Source organism: Ipomoea triloba, chromosome 7 (genome assembly GCF_003576645.1).
Source record: "Ipomoea triloba cultivar NCNSP0323 chromosome 7, ASM357664v1".
Classification (NCBI taxonomy): domain Eukaryota; kingdom Viridiplantae; phylum Streptophyta; class Magnoliopsida; order Solanales; family Convolvulaceae; genus Ipomoea; species Ipomoea triloba.
Window position 1 is genome coordinate 25,690,586 of NC_044922.1, and position 19,075 is coordinate 25,709,660.

A 19,075-nucleotide genomic window follows, 5' to 3' on the forward strand; every position below is an offset into this window, starting at 1 on the left:
TCGAAATGTGAAAACAATTGGTGTTTTCCCCAAGTACCAAGCCAAAACCTACTATTTTTTGTAGGTAGTTTGTATATGTACAATTTTGCCATTAGCTTGTGCTCAAATAACATGTAGTGACTCTCTCATATGGGAGGTCACGAGATCGAGTCTCAGTGGAGGCGAAACTAACTCTTTGTGCAAAAAAAAAAATATACGCGACCAATTCAATATAATTATCATTCCCAGCGCTAAAAAGTTTCATCATTATTCTATGTTGAGTCTCAATGTAGAAAGCAAATTTTTTTATCTTTTAAATGAATCAAGAAAGCTCCAAAAAAATAAGATCTGAATATTATAATTAAATTATATATATTATTGGTTGTTTTAATAAGCTTATTATTATTAAATTTGGACAGTTAATTATTAATATTCTATTTGGTTTCATTATTTCCGCACAATCTCCTTTTAAATTATTGATACTACCAATTCTTTTCCATTTTTTCTTTTAAAACGAAATAACCTTATTATTAATAAATATTTTGGCGGGAAACTACACAGGAGGATTTTATTTTTATTAATAGTATATAGATATTATAGATTATATATTAAATATTAGTATTTATGAATATAATTAATCAATTACGTAGTATAAGATTATTAAATATTACATCAATTTCAATTTTGGGTAACGACCGTGATTCAGTAGCATATATATATATATATATATATATATATCAATTGCTTATATTAGTTCGTGATCTCCTAGCGTATAGAATTAAATAATGGTTGAAAATATAATAAGCATCCAAATACTCTTGATTTTCATTCCTGTTTTCTACAATATATACGAAGATATAAAAAAAATGTAAACAAAATATGTACCATCTATGTGAAAGTTGGTCAAAATAGAAGATAATTATTACGTAATATAAATATTGTAATATATTAGTAAATATATTCTTACTGTATACAATAAATAGTAAAAAAAAATGACCAACTTACCATAAATATCAATTACTAATATCAATCATCGTATACGCTAATATTATATTTTTTTCAGAAAAAAAATCTTACCATAAATATCAATTAGTGTATATATAAATTATTATGTATTAAATAGCAGTATTTTAAAATAGGTAAAATATTATTTATTAGTGCAACTGGATGTGCGTGTGTAATCCTTATATTTATATTTACAGAATAATGCAATTACCGTGAATTTGGAAAGTATATTACTGTGAATTACGTTATTACCATGAGAATTACGATATAATTTATGTCCACCGTGAGAATTAGGTATAATTTGTAAAATTGGAAACAATATTACCAATTAATAGATATTAGTTAATTTCCATATAACATTTTCTTACCAAGTATCTATACTATTAAAGTTGAAGAGGAAGATTTTATTTTTATTAATAGAAAAGAAATAGATAGGTTATTGATTTTCCTTCCATATATATCCTATTTTATTTATTGATATTTTTAATAGACACTATTTAAGAATGAATATATTATATATTTATTTTAATATTATGTATGGTATTCTATAATATAATTGGTAATACGTGAATATAGAAACAATATTACCAATTAATACATATTAGTTAATTTTCATTTGACATTTTCTTACCAAATAAGCTTTATTAATTATTTGACTAATAAAATATTTAATTAATTGACTACAAAAGTTTGAGCGATAAAATGAAATAGGAGAATTTTACTTTTATATATAGTATAAATTTGTAATCCTATTTTTATGAGGAATAAACAAAATATTTTCACTAAGGGTGTGTTTGGAAACCAAAAAAATGATTTCTGGAAATCATTTTTCGGGTTTCAAATGTTTGAATGTGTCTAAAAAATCCAGTCAACACACCCACCATTAACACACAGAATGAAAATTTTGTTGCTCAAGATTTAGGCAAATACGTTATATACACATCAAATTTAAATACTTGAGAATTTTGAGAAAACATGCCTAATTAAGGTTAGCTTAGAATGATTATTGCTCAGAAACGACATCCTCACAATAATCGGAAAATAATACATGTTATAATATAGAAGAGAAGGTCAATAATCAATTGTATGTTAAAAAAGGAGGGGTAATTTTGTCTCAAAATTATCCTTTTTTTTTCTTCCAAAAATTCACGGAATTAAAATCACGGGGGTGGGGGTGGGGGGGGGGGCATGAGACTTTTTTTTTTTTTTTTTTTTTTTTTTTTTTTGTGAAGAGTATGGGGGGCATCATGAGACTTAATTCTATGAAAATGAGGAAATTGCAATTTCCCTCAAACCAAACGAAGAAATTTAGTTGCTTTCTGTGAATTTTTTTTTAAATAACTCATTTTTCAGAAAACATTTTATTCATTTTGAAACAAACTCTAATGGCGTTTGGTTATAGAGAAGGAATTAAGTGAGAAAAGAATAATATGGGAATAAAGTAGAACTTTAAATTCCAGTGTTTGATTTGCATGAATAAAATTAATAGAAATTTAAATTCCAATATTTGGTATACATGGGAATTGGAAAAGAATAATAAGTAGTATAAAGTTCAAAATGGTTATTATTATTATTATTAATTGACAAATTGATTTACAAATTGTTAGACTTGTTGCATAAAGAATGCAAATTTTGAAGAGTTCTGCATATATAAAGAATTCAAAGAAAACGAAAGTTGCTATATATAAATAACGCATATAAATGAACATACACAAAGAGAAGTCCCCACGCTATAATTTGGGGGACATTCGATTCTAATTCAATGAAAATAGGGAATTACAATTTTGTAAAATTGTAATTCTTTCCAACCAAACGAAGAAATTTTGTTACATTTAAAATTATGTGGAAATTAAGTGTGAATAGGTAAAATGAGTAAAATCTATTTCAATTATTTTCCCTTCTCGTTTTTGAATCAAAGGTCCATTCCCATTTTGAACCAAAGGCCCATATATATATATATGTGTGTGTGTGTACATTTGTTTATTTATTTGTTTATAATTATTACAATTATAATTCACCGTCAGGCTGGGCTTGATAACTGATCCCCCGTTATCTTCCACCCTTTCCTTTTCATTTTAATCCTCTTCGATTGAGTTTTTCGTGTTCTGATTCCTCGGAGCAAGTTCTGGGATCGATTGAGGAATAAGATCGAGGTTCAAGAACATGGTTGAGACCAGAAGAAGTTCCTCTTCCTCCAAACGCCCCCTCCCTTCTCCGTCTTCACCTCTGCCCAATGGAAAGCGGTCCAAGGTTAGGGTTTGGGTTTCTCAAAGTCTTAGATATATGTATATATATGTGCCAAGATATGTGTGCTTGTATATATGAATATATATATCATATATGCGCAGAAATGGATTTATTGAATTCTTTGAAATTGGGTTTAACTCGACGGTTTTGTAGGCGACGGAGTCTTTGTCATCCACTGATGACATGCTCGGGGAGAAGACACCGGGTGCGGTGAATGAATCAGGGCCGGAATCGGCGGAGCAAGAGATTCGATCAGCTGATCTGGATGGTACCAGTGCTCTGAAGTCGCCGGACGCGCCGGTCCCTGAGAAATCGCCTGAGGCTCCCCTTGGTGGTGAGCCTTTGGTATCGCCAATGATTCTGGGTGGGGATCATTTTTCCCCTGCATGTGCTTTGGCTTTATGAATTTTTTTTTTCTTTTCTGTGTTTTTCATTCCTTGGGAGCTTCTTAATTTCTTGGCTTTGGGGTGTAGGTGATTCTGCTATTGATGTGGATAAGGTGAAGGGAAATGGGTCTGCATTGAATAGGGGAAAAAAGCGGCAGCTAAAGTCTAATGTCGCGACTGCATGGGGAAAGCTTCTTTCTCAGTATCCACAAGTAAGTTTCACTAAATTTTTCCTTTAAACAGATTAGTAGTGACTAGTGAGAAGCTTCAAGAAGAGGAAAGATGTGGTTTTTGAACTCTCTGCTAGACGTGGGATGCATCTTGTAATAAATATGATGTTGTGCACTATGCTTACTAGTGCACTGGTAATGGAAGTTTTGGTTTCTAAGAGTCTGCTTTTTTGTTTCCAAGACTGGAACTTTGTACAGACTAGGCCTCTAAATGACCTTTCTTTCCACAATTTCTTTACTCTCTTTGATGAACCTTGCTTACTGAATTTATATTCCTATATAATAAGATATTTCATTCTTGATATTACTTTCCAGATTCCCCATGTTCCCTTGGATCAATCTACTTTTACTGTTGGACAAGGCCGCCAATGTGATTTGTGTGTGGATGATCCATCTGTTAGTAAATCTTTATGTAATCTGAAGCACATCCAGAGAGAGGTAATCTTATCCATATCTATTAACTTGTGTGTTTTTCTTCATTTCCTAGACATTTGTGATTTCCCAAATTACTGTTCAAGATTGATTTTAGCTGTGTTCTTTACTGAATTTTATTCTTAGAAAGGGAGTTCCATCACATTACTTGAAATAAGTGGGAAAAAAGGTTGTGTACAAGTAAATGGTAAGATATATCCAAAGAATTCTACTGTGCCATTGAATGGAGGTGATGAGGTGATTTTTGGCTCTTCTGGCAAGCATGCTTATGTATCCTCTATGAATACTCACGTCATTATAATGTCTTTGATTTTTCTACATTTTTATATGCATTTTGGATGTAAAAACAGATTACCTGATGCCTTTTGGTTAAAAAAAAGGCAGATTTCTTAACTTAATTTTAGATCTTTCAAAAGTTTACCAATGAAGACATATCTGCTGCAAGCATGCCACCTTCAGTTAGCATCTTAGAAGCCCATAGTGGACCTGTGAAAGGAGTTAATTTTGAGGCGAGGTCAGGGGACCCCTCTACTGTAGCAGTTGCATCTACTTTAGCTTCTTTATCAAATCTTAAGAAAGAGTTGTTGCTTCTACCTCCATCAGTTTGTAATGACAATGATATAAAACAAGGGCCTGAAATGCCAGCACTACCAGCTGCTAGTGGAGAGCCAGATAAACATGATTTAGACTGTGACATGAAGGATGTTTCTGATCATAATGATGCACCACTTGATGAGAAGTCAGGTGCTATATCCCCTGATTCTGGCAATGACAACTTGAATCTTGAGAATGGTGCAATAGATTCTTATGATGGAGAAATTGGGAAGGTAACTGGGGCACCTCAGGAACTGAGGCCACTCATCCATATGCTTGCTGGATCATCTACTCCTGAGTTTGATCTGAGTGGTAACATATCCAGAATTATTGATCAACGGAGAGAGCTTCTTAAGGATTTTGATCCTCTAATTTCAATGTCAACCAGGCGTCAAGCTTTTAAAGATGGGCTGCAACAAACAATACTTGATTCCAATAATATTGAAGTCTCATTCGAGGACTTTCCTTATTACTTGAGGTGAAAACATCAATCTCAACAATATGTCATGAATGATGCATTAATATGGTGTGAATATTTTGCTATGCTATTCTTTATAGTTCAGATGGTAGAATTTATATTTATGGACTATACTATATTGATATTTAGACCCCAAATTGTGTATTTAAAATACTAATTAGAATCCTTTTTACAACTTGGAGCTATCATATCAAATTACAACCTGGACCTATCATATCATATTACATCCAAACCCTAAAAACTCAATGCTTATGTTAGTTTTTGTACTATTCTTGAATCAGTAGTTTTCTTGTGCCCCATCAATGTTTATCGATATGTTCACTAACATGTTTAGGCTGATACAAAGAATCTTTTTTATTTTTTTTTTATTTTGTTTCTGTATTTTGAGTATGGAAATTGTAGATTTCTTAGATCAGTTTTTCATTGAACTTTATTTTTCTTTATTCCTTGATTTTTAAACTAGGCTAAATATTTCTTGTCTGATGTTTTTAGTTATAACTACTTTCAATCACTTCTCCGTTTCCTCATATTAGTGTTGTTTCTTTTATTTTTATTTTTTATTTTTATAAATTTTATAAATTATAATCATGTTCTTCATTAAATGTATTATTGTTTATGACAGTGAAATAACAAAGAATGTTCTGATTGCTTCAACTTACATACATTTGAAGTGCAATAAGTTTGTAAAGTGTGCCTCTGAACTCCCCACAGTATGCCCAAGGATTTTGTTATCAGGTCCAGCAGGTAGTGCCTCTGTTTATTCTACTAATGAAAATTCATGGAAAAATGGTGGTTTTAGTCCTTAAATTATATGGAAATAGCTCTCTCAATCCTTGAGTTATTTTTGTGGCCACTTTTAGTCCTTCCTGATCATTAACCAAAATTGTACTTCCCTATTATCAGTTGTCACACTTCAAAGACTTAACACATTGTTAACTGTAGCACAGACCCATGATCCATGGCTCAAGGACTAAAAGTATCACTTTGGGGAAAACTGAAGGACTAAAAGTGGTTAACTTAAGGACTGAATAGCTGTTTTCCTTATAACTGAAGGACTAAAATTGCCATTTTTCCAAAATTCATTATTTAGTAATCTTCTATTCTGATCCACCACCCTCTCTTTTCAAATTTTACAGGCTCAGAAATCTATCAGGAGACGTTGGCTAAGGCACTTGCTAAGTATTTTGCTGCTAGGCTTCTAGTAGTTGATTCTCTTGTATTGCCTGGTGTAAGATTTCTTGTTTTGATTTTATTTTCAATCAATGCCCTTTAACTTTTCTATTTTTGTTTCATTCTAGAATTTTTTTTAGCTCACACTTCCAAAAACTATGCAGGGATCAGCAAAAGAACTTGATCCTGTCAAAGAGGTCTCAAAGCCTGAGAGAACAAGTGTGTTTACTAAACGGGCCGCGCAGGCAGCTGTACTACGCCTCAATAAAAAGCCAGCCTCAAGTGTAGAGGCAGATATAACTGGTGGTTCTGCTATAAGTTCTCATGCTCAGACTAAGCAGGAGGCTTCTACTGCCTCATCAAAGAACACATTCAAAGCTGGTACACTAATTATTATTTTTTATTAATAAAATCATTGTTTTCAACATTGAAAATGTGAGCTCATATTTTCTATGCTACATGAACTTATTTCCTGGAGAATTAAAGAAGCTGTCATTTTTTTCATCTTGATCAACATGTATTATCTTGTCAGGTGATCGTGTGAAGTATGTTGGTCCTTTACCAACAGGGTTTTCACTGCAAACTCCTGCAAGGTAACTGCTTAGCAGATAGGATTTATCTATGCAGATGTTTGGGCAATATTTTCTTTTTCACCCTTTAGAGCATTTCTTGTTATACATACTTGGTTTATTGTATTCTGCAAATTATGTTCATGACATGCTAAATTTGTAGTTATTCCTGTTTCATTAAGTACTTCCTCTGCATGTTCTTGAGTGCCCTACATCTTAGAGAAGAGTTCATGGTTTCCTTTTTTGAAATTTTAGTCTCTATATTTCATTTGCAATATCTTGAAACTTTTACGTAAGAAACTACCTATGTTTGTGATTGAATAACAAAACAGCTAGTTATCCATGGACCATGATCATCTGTTGCATTCAATTCATGATTGTTACTTGCTAGTATTACTTTAATTAGTTTTCGACCAGAGAGGGGCTTTGTTAGCAATGTGTGTTGATTGCTTTTCACTTGTCAAAAAGTATTTTAAAAAACAGGTATGTAATTTTAGTTAATATATAGCTGATGCCAATGACATTGGTTGTAAAACAGTGTGCTTGATTTTGTTTTATTTACCTGATTGCCTTGTGCTTGGCTATTTTATTTTTGTTGCTTGATGAGAAATGAACAACTTTTCTGTTGAACTTTACCTTATAATTAGAAAATACATGTAGAAAAATTCCTAGCTCCTCCATGTGTTGCTGTAGGGGTCCAGCATATGGATATAAAGGGAAAGTGCTTCTAGCATTTGAAGAAAATGGCTTTTCAAAGATAGGGGTCAGATTTGATCGATCAATTCCTGAAGGCAATGATCTGGGTGGTCTCTGTGAGGAGGATCATGGATTTTTCTGTGCTGGTACGTCTTTGCTTTTAGATATCCTCCATGCCTCTTTGTATTGTGTTGCTTGTCTGTTAAGAGTAATTGATTTTATTTCCTTGGTGGAATTTGACTCTGCTTGTACAGCGGACTTTTTGCGCTTAGATAACTCCAGTATTGATGATCTTGACAAACTTGCAATCAATGAACTTTTTGAGGTATGTGCCATTTATTTAGCATGTATCCTTGGTTGTATACAAAGTTATTTATCCCTTGAAGGTTTTTAACACAGAATGTGTTGTTTGTAGGTTGTTTCCCAAGAATGTAAAAGTAGTCCTTTAATTTTGTTTGTGAAAGACATAGAGAAGTCTATGGTGGGAAATCCTGAGGCATTCGCAGCATTCAAGCTTAAGCTTGAAAAATTGCCAGAGAATGTTGTTGTGATAGCATCCTATACCCAGACAGACAACCGCAAAGAGAAAGTATGAATTGGTGCTAAAGCATCTTAAAATATTTGTTTTTCTTTTGGTAAAATTTTCGTTTCTTACCTAACACCTCACAGTACTGATATACTTGACAGTCTCATCCTGGTGGGTTTCTGTTTACAAAGTTTGGGAGCAACCAGACCGCATTACTTGATCTTGCTTTCCCGGTAATTCTTATTGGTTTATTTAATTGGATGATCCGTATAATGAATTGCTTTCCTCATTATTTCATTGTGTTTCCTTGGTTGGTTTGATGATTGGTTGTGTGTTTTTGTTAGTTTTTCTCTGATTTATTTTGCAATCTCTCTTCTTGAGTTTTTTCTCAGACATGATGATAAAAAAATATAGGCTTAAAAATGGTACAAAAGGAGAAAAAAGATTTATAAATATTCCCATTGATAAGGTGGTAATACTGCTTACTAGTGTAGTGGAATAGGGGTTGTATTCAGCAATTGATAGCTAACAAGCCTTGTTATTTTTAATCTTTACATCTGTTTTATTGGGGACACAACTGGAATGTCATTCTATCCTATCCTATCCTATCCTATCAAAGCCTCAATATTTTTTTCACGACTTTGGGATGTTTGCAATTGGCATTTGTCTTTGAATAATAGATTCAGGGTTCAGCGCCCAGAGTGCAGCTCCAGTAATTGTAACAAAAGTAAATCCTGTAGAAATTCATAATTATTTCCCACTATGATGCCTATGTGAATGGATATTACTGATCTCGATTTGGAGATTGGGGTAAAGTTTGTTCTTTCTTTAGTAATGGTACATGATAAATTGATAATTGATCATATATTAATGCTCCTTTTTTACTGAGTGACTTGTAGCTAATCATTGATAATATGTGATAAGAAAGTCACTATTAAGTGAATTTTCTCATACTGGCATGTGGTATGTGTATGCATGTATGTAGTAAAGTGGCAGGGGTAGGATATTTACCTCATTGAACCAAAATTCTCCAGTACACCCTGCTGTTTTCCCCATTATTAATGTTATAGAAATGTGTTGTTCTCTATTGCAGGATAACTTTGGTAGATTGCACGATAGAAGCAAAGAAACACCCAAGGCCATTAAACAGCTCTCCCGCCTATTCCCAAACAAAGTGATGATACAAATCCCTCAAGTAAGCTTTTTTCATATTTGACATTCTTTTTTCATGATTGACATTGTAAGGTTTTGCTGTGAGTTTATCATGGAATAATTTGATATTGCTGCTCACTGTGGCAGGATGAAACACTACTATCAGACTGGAAGCAACAGTTGGATCGAGACATTGAAACTATGAAATCTCAATCAAATGCTGTTAACATTCGCAATGTGAGTCTTCACTTCTGAACAAATTCAGGGTAATATGATCTCAATTAACATTCACATGTTATGTCAATAGCATCCAGAAAGAGGCTTGGTAACTCATGTTTTTGATAACCTGAGGATCCTTGTGGATGGGACTTCTTGTTGATCATTTTCTGAATTTTATGCATTCAAATTGAAGTGCTTTTATTTTTATTTTTGAGTTTTAAGATTTCAAATGTTGATGAAGTCAGTACTTCACAAAGTAAGAACATTTAAGAAGAGTACTTATGGTGATTTTTTATAATCTTAATTGCTTATAGAATCTGTTTGAGAAATAGTGACATGTTTGTTAATCTTCTGTGTATCTTGATAAACTGACTACGTCCTTATGATTCTAGGTCTTGAATCGAGTTGAGATTGATTGTCCTGACATTGAAACATTATGTATAAAAGATACAGCATTGACGAATGAAAGTAAGTATTCTATCCTAAGTGGAATTCTGAGATTGGCTAATAAGCACTTTATGACTTCAATTGAAACTTTCATTTTAACTTTGATAGGTGTGGAAAAAATTATTGGCTGGGCTTTGAGTCATCACTTTATGCATTCTTCTGAATCTTCTACCAAAGAGGGCAAACTGGTGATCTCCAGCGAAAGGTTATCCCGTGTTCCTCTTCCTTCAGTGCCGTTAAGCATGTGTCAGAAGATGCACTTGAGTGTATATTTTCTCTTTAATGAATCACCAAACTTCTTTTGGCTTATTTCAGCATTAGATATGGGCTTAGTGTCTTGCAAGGCGTTCAAAACGAAACCAAGAGTGTGAAAAAATCTCTTAAGGTGATGATTGCTTGAACTTTCTTCTTCTTTTTTTTTTTTAATGTTTCTCTCTAAATTTTTTATTGTTATTTAAAGGCATTCCCATTGTACATTACATGAAATTGACATGATTTCTGAGGTTTCAGGATGTGGTTACTGAGAATGAATTTGAGAAGAAACTACTTGCCGATGTTATTCCACCCAGTGATATTGGAGTTACTTTTGACGACATTGGGGCCCTGGAAAATGTGAAGGATACTTTGAAAGAATTGGTCATGTTGCCTCTTCAAAGACCAGAGTTGTTTTGTAAAGGACAGCTGACCAAGGTAAACCAATCTGTTTTTTCTTTTTACCCCGGATATTCATTTCCTTTTCTGCCTATCTTTCAGGTTATTTATATTTCCTCTAATTTATTCTTGCAGCCTTGCAAGGGGATATTGCTTTTTGGACCTCCGGGTACTGGTAAGACTATGCTTGCAAAAGCAGTTGCAACTGAAGCTGGTGCAAACTTTATTAACATATCAATGTCAAGCATTACATCTAAGGTAATTTAAGTTTTGGGTTTTACGTTTTATGGAAAGTAACTTAGCCCTTGCATTTGAATAATTCTACTTATGTTTCATTCATACAGTGGTTTGGTGAAGGAGAGAAATATGTCAAAGCAGTCTTCACTTTAGCTAGCAAAATTGCTCCTAGTGTTGTTTTTGTCGATGAGGTTGGTATTCCATTCTCTTTAATTAGTCAATTCTCAAATTGTAATAGACATCATTGATTACAAATTTCTTGTTACCTGATTCAAGGCTACAGTTCTATTCATTTCTCTTCTCATCCCACCACTGGTTTCCCTTGTCAACAATGCCTTTTGCTTGTCCCAGTGCTATTTATGTATGTGTACGTGTATATATCTGTATTATATATTTTTATATATTTATTTATTGTTATTTTAATTAATTAATTATTTATTTTGATTCCATTTCCTATTTACTACCAAACAAAGTGACTCCTTCTACTTAAACCCATTACCATTACCAAGTATTTGATTCCCATTATCATTTCGATTCCAATGTGTAAACCAAACACACCCTTTGTTCTTAATTTGATGGTTCCTACTTCTACCTATCCCCTTGTATTACCACAATCACTTTTTTCTTCAGGTAGACAGCATGTTAGGGAGACGGGAAAGTCCTGGAGAGCATGAAGCTATGCGCAAAATGAAAAATGAATTCATGGTGAACTGGGATGGTTTGCGCACAAAGGACAAGGAACGAGTGCTTGTACTTGCGGCAACCAATAGACCCTTTGACCTTGATGAGGCAGTTATTAGGAGGCTTCCTCGAAGGTAGGGTTGTGTTGGATGATTTTTCCTTTGGTTTTATGCAATGAATGTTTAAGAGTATACTAATTTCCACTCTAAATGTTGTCGTCTAGGTTGATGGTTAACTTGCCTGATGCTCCAAATAGGGAAAAGATTTTAAGAATAATATTGGCCAAGGAAGAGTTATCTCCTAATGTTGATCTAGAAGCAATTGCTAATATGACTGAAGGGTATTCGGGAAGTGATTTGAAGGTTTGGCCATTTTTACTGTCACATTTGAGCTTTCTAGTTTCTCTTTGAAACCCCTCCATCCCAGTGGAGGCAAAAATAAATAATAATCTTTGCTTATTATATTTGACTATATATGTATTGCATTTGTGACTTTTCTTCTACAGAACCTGTGTGTGACTGCAGCACATTGCCCCATAAGGGAAATTTTGGAGAAGGAGAAGAAGGTTTGGATACTGTCATACTTAAGTTCCAAAATTGTTTTTAACAGTCGCCTTCAGAAAAGAATTTGCTGTAAAATTTTCTTCATTTTGTGCAATTTGTTATGTGTGCAGGAGAAAGCCTTGGCAATCTCAGAAAACAGACCAGTACCTGCATTGCATAACAGTTCTGATATTCGTCCTCTTAACATGGATGATTTGAGATATGCACATGAGCAGGTATGTTAGTTTGAAACAGATGCCCATTTGGTATTATTGGATAATAGCGTGGATTTGAGAGGTGTTAAGAGTCCAACATTGGTGAAATAAAAGAGAACATGAGTTTATAAGGCCATGAGTTAGACTATCTAATTGGTTGGATTCAACCTTTTACTATTGGTTTGGCTCATGTGCATTATAGCCCAATCTTAGTTTATAACATGTGGTATCTGAGCCTGTTCAATTCACGGGGAGGGTCCGGCCGGCCCCTCCTTGAGGGGGGAGTTAGACTAGCTATTTGGTTGGATTCAATCTTTTAGTGTGGTTTGGCCCATGTGCATTAATTTATAACGAGAAGATATGCTTATTTATGTTTTTCATTTTTTAATACTACTGACTCTGTTACAATGTAGTATCTGTTCATACTTTCTCAACCTACGAAAGCACAAAGAGTCAACAGTTGCCTCCACTGAGGCTCGAACCCACTCCCATCATCCATGTGAGAGTGTAAACCGGGACACTGGATGCCACTAGACCACACTCTGTTACAGTATGCTTATTTATGTTAGTTTGTAAGGCAGAGAGTTTTGATGATTGCGGGTGTCACGTGCTGCAGGTGTGTGCAAGTGTATCATCAGAGTCGACAAATATGACCGAGCTTCTCCAGTGGAATGAATTATATGGAGAAGGCGGGTCAAGGAAGAAAAAAGCTCTCAGCTACTTCATGTAGTAGGGGGGAGGCGGGAGAGATGTGCGAAATGTATAGGCTGCTGCTGCTTATTAAATTAGTTCATTGTTCATCCCATCGGGGACTTGTGCGCATGGGAACTCCATTTTCAGGTCCCTTTTAGCTCCACAAATTCTTTCACTTCAGTTCAGTTCCTCCTTGTGTATCATAGTTTCTGTCTATAGGTAATTTACTTCCCAGAATGCAAGCAAGCAAGCTCGCTCGCTCTAAAGTATCTTTGCCCAAATCTTTCATTTTTGCTTTTTGCTAGATCTCATTATATTGTGGATGTAACGTATATACACTTGCAAAGAAATCTAATAAGCACCATTTTATTGAATTTTCTGCTAAAATTACTTGCTTTGTTTTTTGAATTTTCATTACTGAGCCTCAGGTTCTTTAATTATTCTGGTTTTTTATTTTTGTGAAGACAGATTAGGAGATGCCGGATGATGAATATATATAATAATAGAATTATTATATGTTAATATAATAGATTAAGCTACTTTTGAGTTTATGAAAGTATTTTTACATACTAAAAATTGTGAGTTACTCCTTGGTGAATTTTCATAAAAGCAACTTGAAAATTTTGACATTAAGAGTTTAGTTTGATTACCTTTGTTGTTCAAACTTTTAGAATAGTATATTTTACACGTTTGAAGATGATAATTAAGTGTTTAATACTTTTAGAGTTGAAGAACTTTGAAATATAATATTTTTGGAGTTGAAGAATAATATTGCAAAAGTAGTTTAAGGAGAATAAGATATGAATTTTTCATTATACCTTTCTAAGTTTAAAGGATTTTTCAATTTTTCGTCGACTTGAGATGGATCTCAAATGCGCCACTTCGTTTGTAATTATGTGACAAATTCTTAACATCAAGGACTAAATGCACCATTTTATTCATAACTGAGTGTACAGTCATGACCAATAAATTAAATCAATATGAATATAATTCAAAAACTATATATATTGGCAAACTAGAACATTAATCTTAAGCATTCAAAAACTTTATGTGCAGTTGTGCTGTTAACTCAAAAAGGCGCACCTTAAGCATTAAAATGGCACACTTAAGTACAGAAACCACGCACTTAAAGTTTTAAAATGGCGTACCTTAAGTTAAAATGGCGTACCTTAAGTTAACCACTGACGCACGCACCTTAAACACACAAACCACATACTTTAAAAAGGAAAATCACGCACTTTAAGCCACATAAGTACAAAAATCACTCATCTTAAGCACAAAAATCACGCACTTTAAAGAAGGAAAATCACGCACTTTAATAAGAAAAATTATGCACCTTAAATTTGACTTAGATGCAAAAAAACCAAATTGATAAATTTGACCTAGATGCAAAAAAACCAAATTGATACTTTAATTTAGGCAAGATCAATGGTTCAGATTTAACCGCATGAGAATGACAACCACACCTGAACCTACCCATATTTCTATATATAACCAAATACTTGAATACATTATTTAATTTCATAATCCAATCAAACCGTGACCAAATGCCACACTAGTTCTTTAGCTACATAGTGTTGCAAGGAAAAATAACACTTAACTTTTAATTCCTAAGTTATAACCATAATATAGATTTAACCCCTTAATTATTCATAATATAAATTTAAATCCTCAATTATTATTAAAATGAAAAATTTGTTCACTAAGACACCAAATCTACCAATTCATTAAGTGGCATATTAATATTGTATTTGGTCTCCAAATGACACTTTAATTTCTAGGAAACAAAGGTAGCTGGATCGTTCTCGTGATTTACAAAAATGTGTTACCGTGACTTACCAAACATTTGTGACTGACTTCACACCTCATGGAAGGCTGTTGAGAATAAGCTAACAAAGCACCATTCACGTTGTGTATCATACTTTAGATTAAAAATTAAAATGGGTATAAAACAACAATCTTTAAGAATACAAACACCCGCGCTGGAGAGTAACACAATAGTTTCTATCCAAAGTGGATAAAGGTGTAAACTCTTTTAACATGAAACTACCACACAACTTATCATCCAGCTGACAAATTCCAATGCAAAGCAGCTTTAAAAGTCGCAGTTATTTCACTCTTGCAGCTTTCATGATGCTTCCGCTTTCCCTTCTGCAGGCACACCCTCGACTTTAGGTTTCTCAACTATCGTCTCGGGAGCGCTCTCTTCAGGCTTAGTGGCTTGCTCTGTGGTAAGGTAACAACAGATGCTCAGAGTAAGCCATACTATGCTAGAAATGGTAAATAAAATACAAACTAGAACTACTGCCTATGGAAGATGAAACAAATGGATCACCAATTTACTATAGAAATGTCCATTACCCAAAATTGAGTCTATGAATCCAGCATGATCAAAATTGAGCACATTTCAATAGTAATATTACATTTCTGAAACACAGTACTAGTCAACAAGTGTAACAAAAAGATTCAATTACCTTCATCATCACTGTCCTCAAAGTCATTCCCCATGGCATCATCTCCCATGCCCATGCCAGGCATGCCCATGCCGCCCATGCCGGGCATGCCCATGCCGCCCATGCCGGGCATGCCCATGCCGCCCATGCCGGGCATGCCCATGCCGCCCATGCCGGGCATGCCCATGCCACCCATATCACCAAATTTCTGAAGAATACAGCAATGAGAATAAACATTATACAATATACATACAAGCAAAGGAACCAATCAAATCAGGCATAGTGAATAAGTAAAAGGTTGTCTCACCGAGAAATCCATCCCGCCCATGTCAAAATCACTTGGAGGACCTATACAAACCATAAGGTGGGAACCAATCATACTCCTTGGGTGTTTCCAAGACAAAAAAGTTATAAAAAGGATCTAGGAGTTGAGATAATTAATACCATTGTCTTCATCTTCATCCACCCACTTGTCCCAATCTACTTTCACATAGTGCGGTGGCTTGCCCTCCGCACGCAATAGTTTGTTCCACCATTTCTTCTCTTCTTTTTCCAAAACACAGAAAATGTTTCTCACACCAATATTAATCTTGCTCTCCTGTGAAATGAAGATATAGTTTAGTGCCAAGAAAGTAAAACAATAAACATTTTGAGTTACAATACCAAAGAAGCTTAGTGGCATAAAATTTATTTAAGCTATTTAATCAAGAAATGGCTTGTACAATTGTACCTCAACATTAACTTTGTCATGAAGCTCAAGTTTGAACTCATAGAGACGGTCTTCTGCCCCAGCTGTGGCCGAGAATGTAATCACACCCTCTGGCTCAAGATTCACTTTTGGATTTTTTGCATCGGGTAACAAAACTGTAACATAGACCTTGTCTGCCCTTTGGGCCCATTTCACCTCAGGATGCCGGCTGGAAAAAATGTTAGCTGTTAGAAAATTGCTTAAGATGGAAACATTACACTCGCGGAGACCAGGACACACAAATGAGGTGAAATGAAAAGTTACTAATCCCGCTAACATACACCCATGAAAAGATTCTCATGTTGTGAAACATCCACATACAATAATAAATCATACAGTATGTACACATGCCAACTAAAGGGAGATAGTGAAGGTAAAAATGGGTTTCCAGTTAACATCAAACCACCCTGTTCTTGCAAATTCTTAAACAACCATGCAACAATTAGATAAATTATAATCCTGATGAATGCATCTGATCAACAACACCAAAGAAACAGATCACGGAGACAATTTCAAAATGATATATTGAACAATTGACTCTTCAAATGAAACAAATCCTGAAGTACAAACATTTTAACAAAAACATCCGTGCTGCCGTAACAACAGGCTCTCAAATCTAGCAACAGAATCATTCCTCCCAATCACATTTAATCACACAATTCCAAGCGCTAAATAATGGCATCTTCTTTTCCTATTTGATTTACTTACTACTGTCCTAAACACAAACCTAGAATCAAATTATAGAAATCCTTCGACCATGACTATTAATTGAGCTTCAAAAAGGAAAAATTAAGAACATAATACAGAGAAAATAAAGATTTGTTCCATATACGTCAACAATAAGCCATGGAACTGATAACTAAGTTAAAAAGGAAGCAGAACAGACAAGCGGAAAGCGGAAAGAGTGATAAATACGAAGAAGGTTACGAAGATAGCGAAGAAGAGATTACCTCATCTTTGAACTTCGCCTGTACGTTAGACTCTGACGGTGAGGAAGAGGAAATGGAAAACCCTAGAAGTAAAGTCACTCTCACTGAATCCCGTTTAAACCTCAGAGGAGATTTTATTGGGCGTAGTCGCCCTCACGGATGCGCGTAAAATCCTGCAACTAACTGAGGGCATTGGTACCTTGATCCAACGGCTAGAGTTTATCCACGTAAGACACTATAAATGGGCTCGTTTCTGAAATGTGGCCCAATATGAAGTTAAGCAATCATTATTGCATGACCATGTAAAAAAGTACATTTTTAGCATACTAAAAGTACATTATTTTTGTACATAAAGTATATTATTTTAGAGTATATTATTTAAGTACTGAAAGTATATTATTTTATATATACTATCAAATAATGTACCTTCAGTATAAAAATAATGTACTTTTAATATAATAAAAATGTACTTTTTATTTTTGGTCCACACAAATGGTCCATGCAATAATTTGCCGAAGTTAAAAACTGGCATATGGTTCAATTGTTTATTGTTATACCATGAATCGGAGTTTATATTGTTTTGTGATTCTAATTTAAAAATTATATGTCTGTAATTAATACATTTTGCACATGCAGCTAACAATTTTTGTATTTGTAAATAAATTAAATACACATAACATAATAATTACAGACACGTAAATGATAACTAATCCGCATAAATTGTTAACTGCAGGTACAAGATATGTTAATTGCAGGCACATAAGATATTGGTTAACATGTTATGTTTCTAAGTTAACATATTTTGTACTTGTAGTTAATAGTTTATGTGTTCTAGTTATCATGTTATGTAGTTGTAATTACTATTGTATGTGCCTTCATTTTGTTTACAGGTACATGAACGGTTAACTGCATGTACTAAATGTGTCAGTTGCAGGTACAAACTATGAAAATTATTTTTGGACTAGAGTCCACAATGCAAGGTATACCATGATCTATGGTATAATTTGCCAATCGTTATATCGTGGACTAGGATCCACAATGCATTGTGGACCTTTGTCCAAAACGACGCCGTATTGTTATGTTAGTGGACGAAATGACTTCAATGAATACACAAAATCCTTGTTTAGAATACACACAATGACTTCAGGGAATACACAGAACACTTGTCTAGAATACACAAAATGACTTCATTGAATACACAGAATATTGACACAACTACACAGAAATCATCCTCCTAACATTCGAATACACAAAACACGTCACAACCTATGTTTAAGTACCCCTAACATGAATACACAAAATCGTAATCTACAACACACAGAATAGATTCAAAGAATACACAAAAGATGAAAACACCAAATACACAGACACATCACTCCTGTGTTTAAGTACCACTAACACGAATACACAGAATCCTTGTCTAGAATATACAAAATGACTTCATGGAATACACAGAATATTGACATAACTACACAGAAATTATCCTCCTAACATTCGAATACACAAAATACGTCACAACCTATATTTAAGTACTCCTAACATGAATATACAAAATTTAGTCTACAATACACAGAATGCCTTAAAAAATACACAAAATATTAACACAAATACACAGACCGCCCGAAGCGGGAAACGTGATTTCCAAAAAAAATAAACCGTTAATTAAAATGACCAAAACGACATCGTTTTGGTATTGTGCACCCTGCTCCACGATATAAATTGCCATAATTGCCTAGATGGTTTAGGCAAACTATATATTGTGAATCATATAGATCATATATTGAGTATACTGAAGG

General features: G+C 34.0%; 2 protein-coding genes across 2 annotated transcripts; one reads left to right on the forward strand and one right to left on the reverse strand.

Annotated features, from left to right (window-relative positions):
• Positions 1-3,001: 3,001 nt before the first annotated feature.
• Positions 3,002-13,536, forward strand: LOC116024943. The gene is made up of 27 exons (XM_031265983.1): positions 3,002-3,234; positions 3,385-3,595; positions 3,705-3,829; positions 4,163-4,285; positions 4,406-4,549; positions 4,684-5,351; positions 5,974-6,095; positions 6,488-6,579; positions 6,686-6,902; positions 7,054-7,114; positions 7,784-7,932; positions 8,041-8,111; positions 8,202-8,375; positions 8,474-8,545; positions 9,406-9,507; positions 9,612-9,701; positions 10,076-10,151; positions 10,239-10,335; positions 10,446-10,515; positions 10,641-10,820; positions 10,917-11,039; positions 11,126-11,209; positions 11,649-11,833; positions 11,923-12,061; positions 12,205-12,264; positions 12,373-12,477; positions 13,073-13,536. Exons 1-27 carry the CDS (start codon positions 3,148-3,150, stop codon positions 13,184-13,186), a joined length of 3,741 nt encoding a protein of 1,246 aa, XP_031121843.1. The 5' UTR covers positions 3,002-3,147; the 3' UTR covers positions 13,187-13,536.
• A 1,516-nt stretch (positions 13,537-15,052) lies between these two features.
• Positions 15,053-17,422, reverse strand: LOC116024722 (uncharacterized protein Os08g0359500-like). The gene is made up of 6 exons (XM_031265698.1): positions 17,301-17,422; positions 16,333-16,519; positions 16,047-16,200; positions 15,910-15,950; positions 15,624-15,810; positions 15,053-15,375 (listed from the first exon to the last, which is right to left on the reverse strand). Exons 1-6 carry the CDS (start codon positions 17,303-17,305, stop codon positions 15,278-15,280), a joined length of 672 nt encoding a protein of 223 aa, XP_031121558.1. The 5' UTR covers positions 17,306-17,422; the 3' UTR covers positions 15,053-15,277.
• Positions 17,423-19,075: the final 1,653 nt, after the last annotated feature.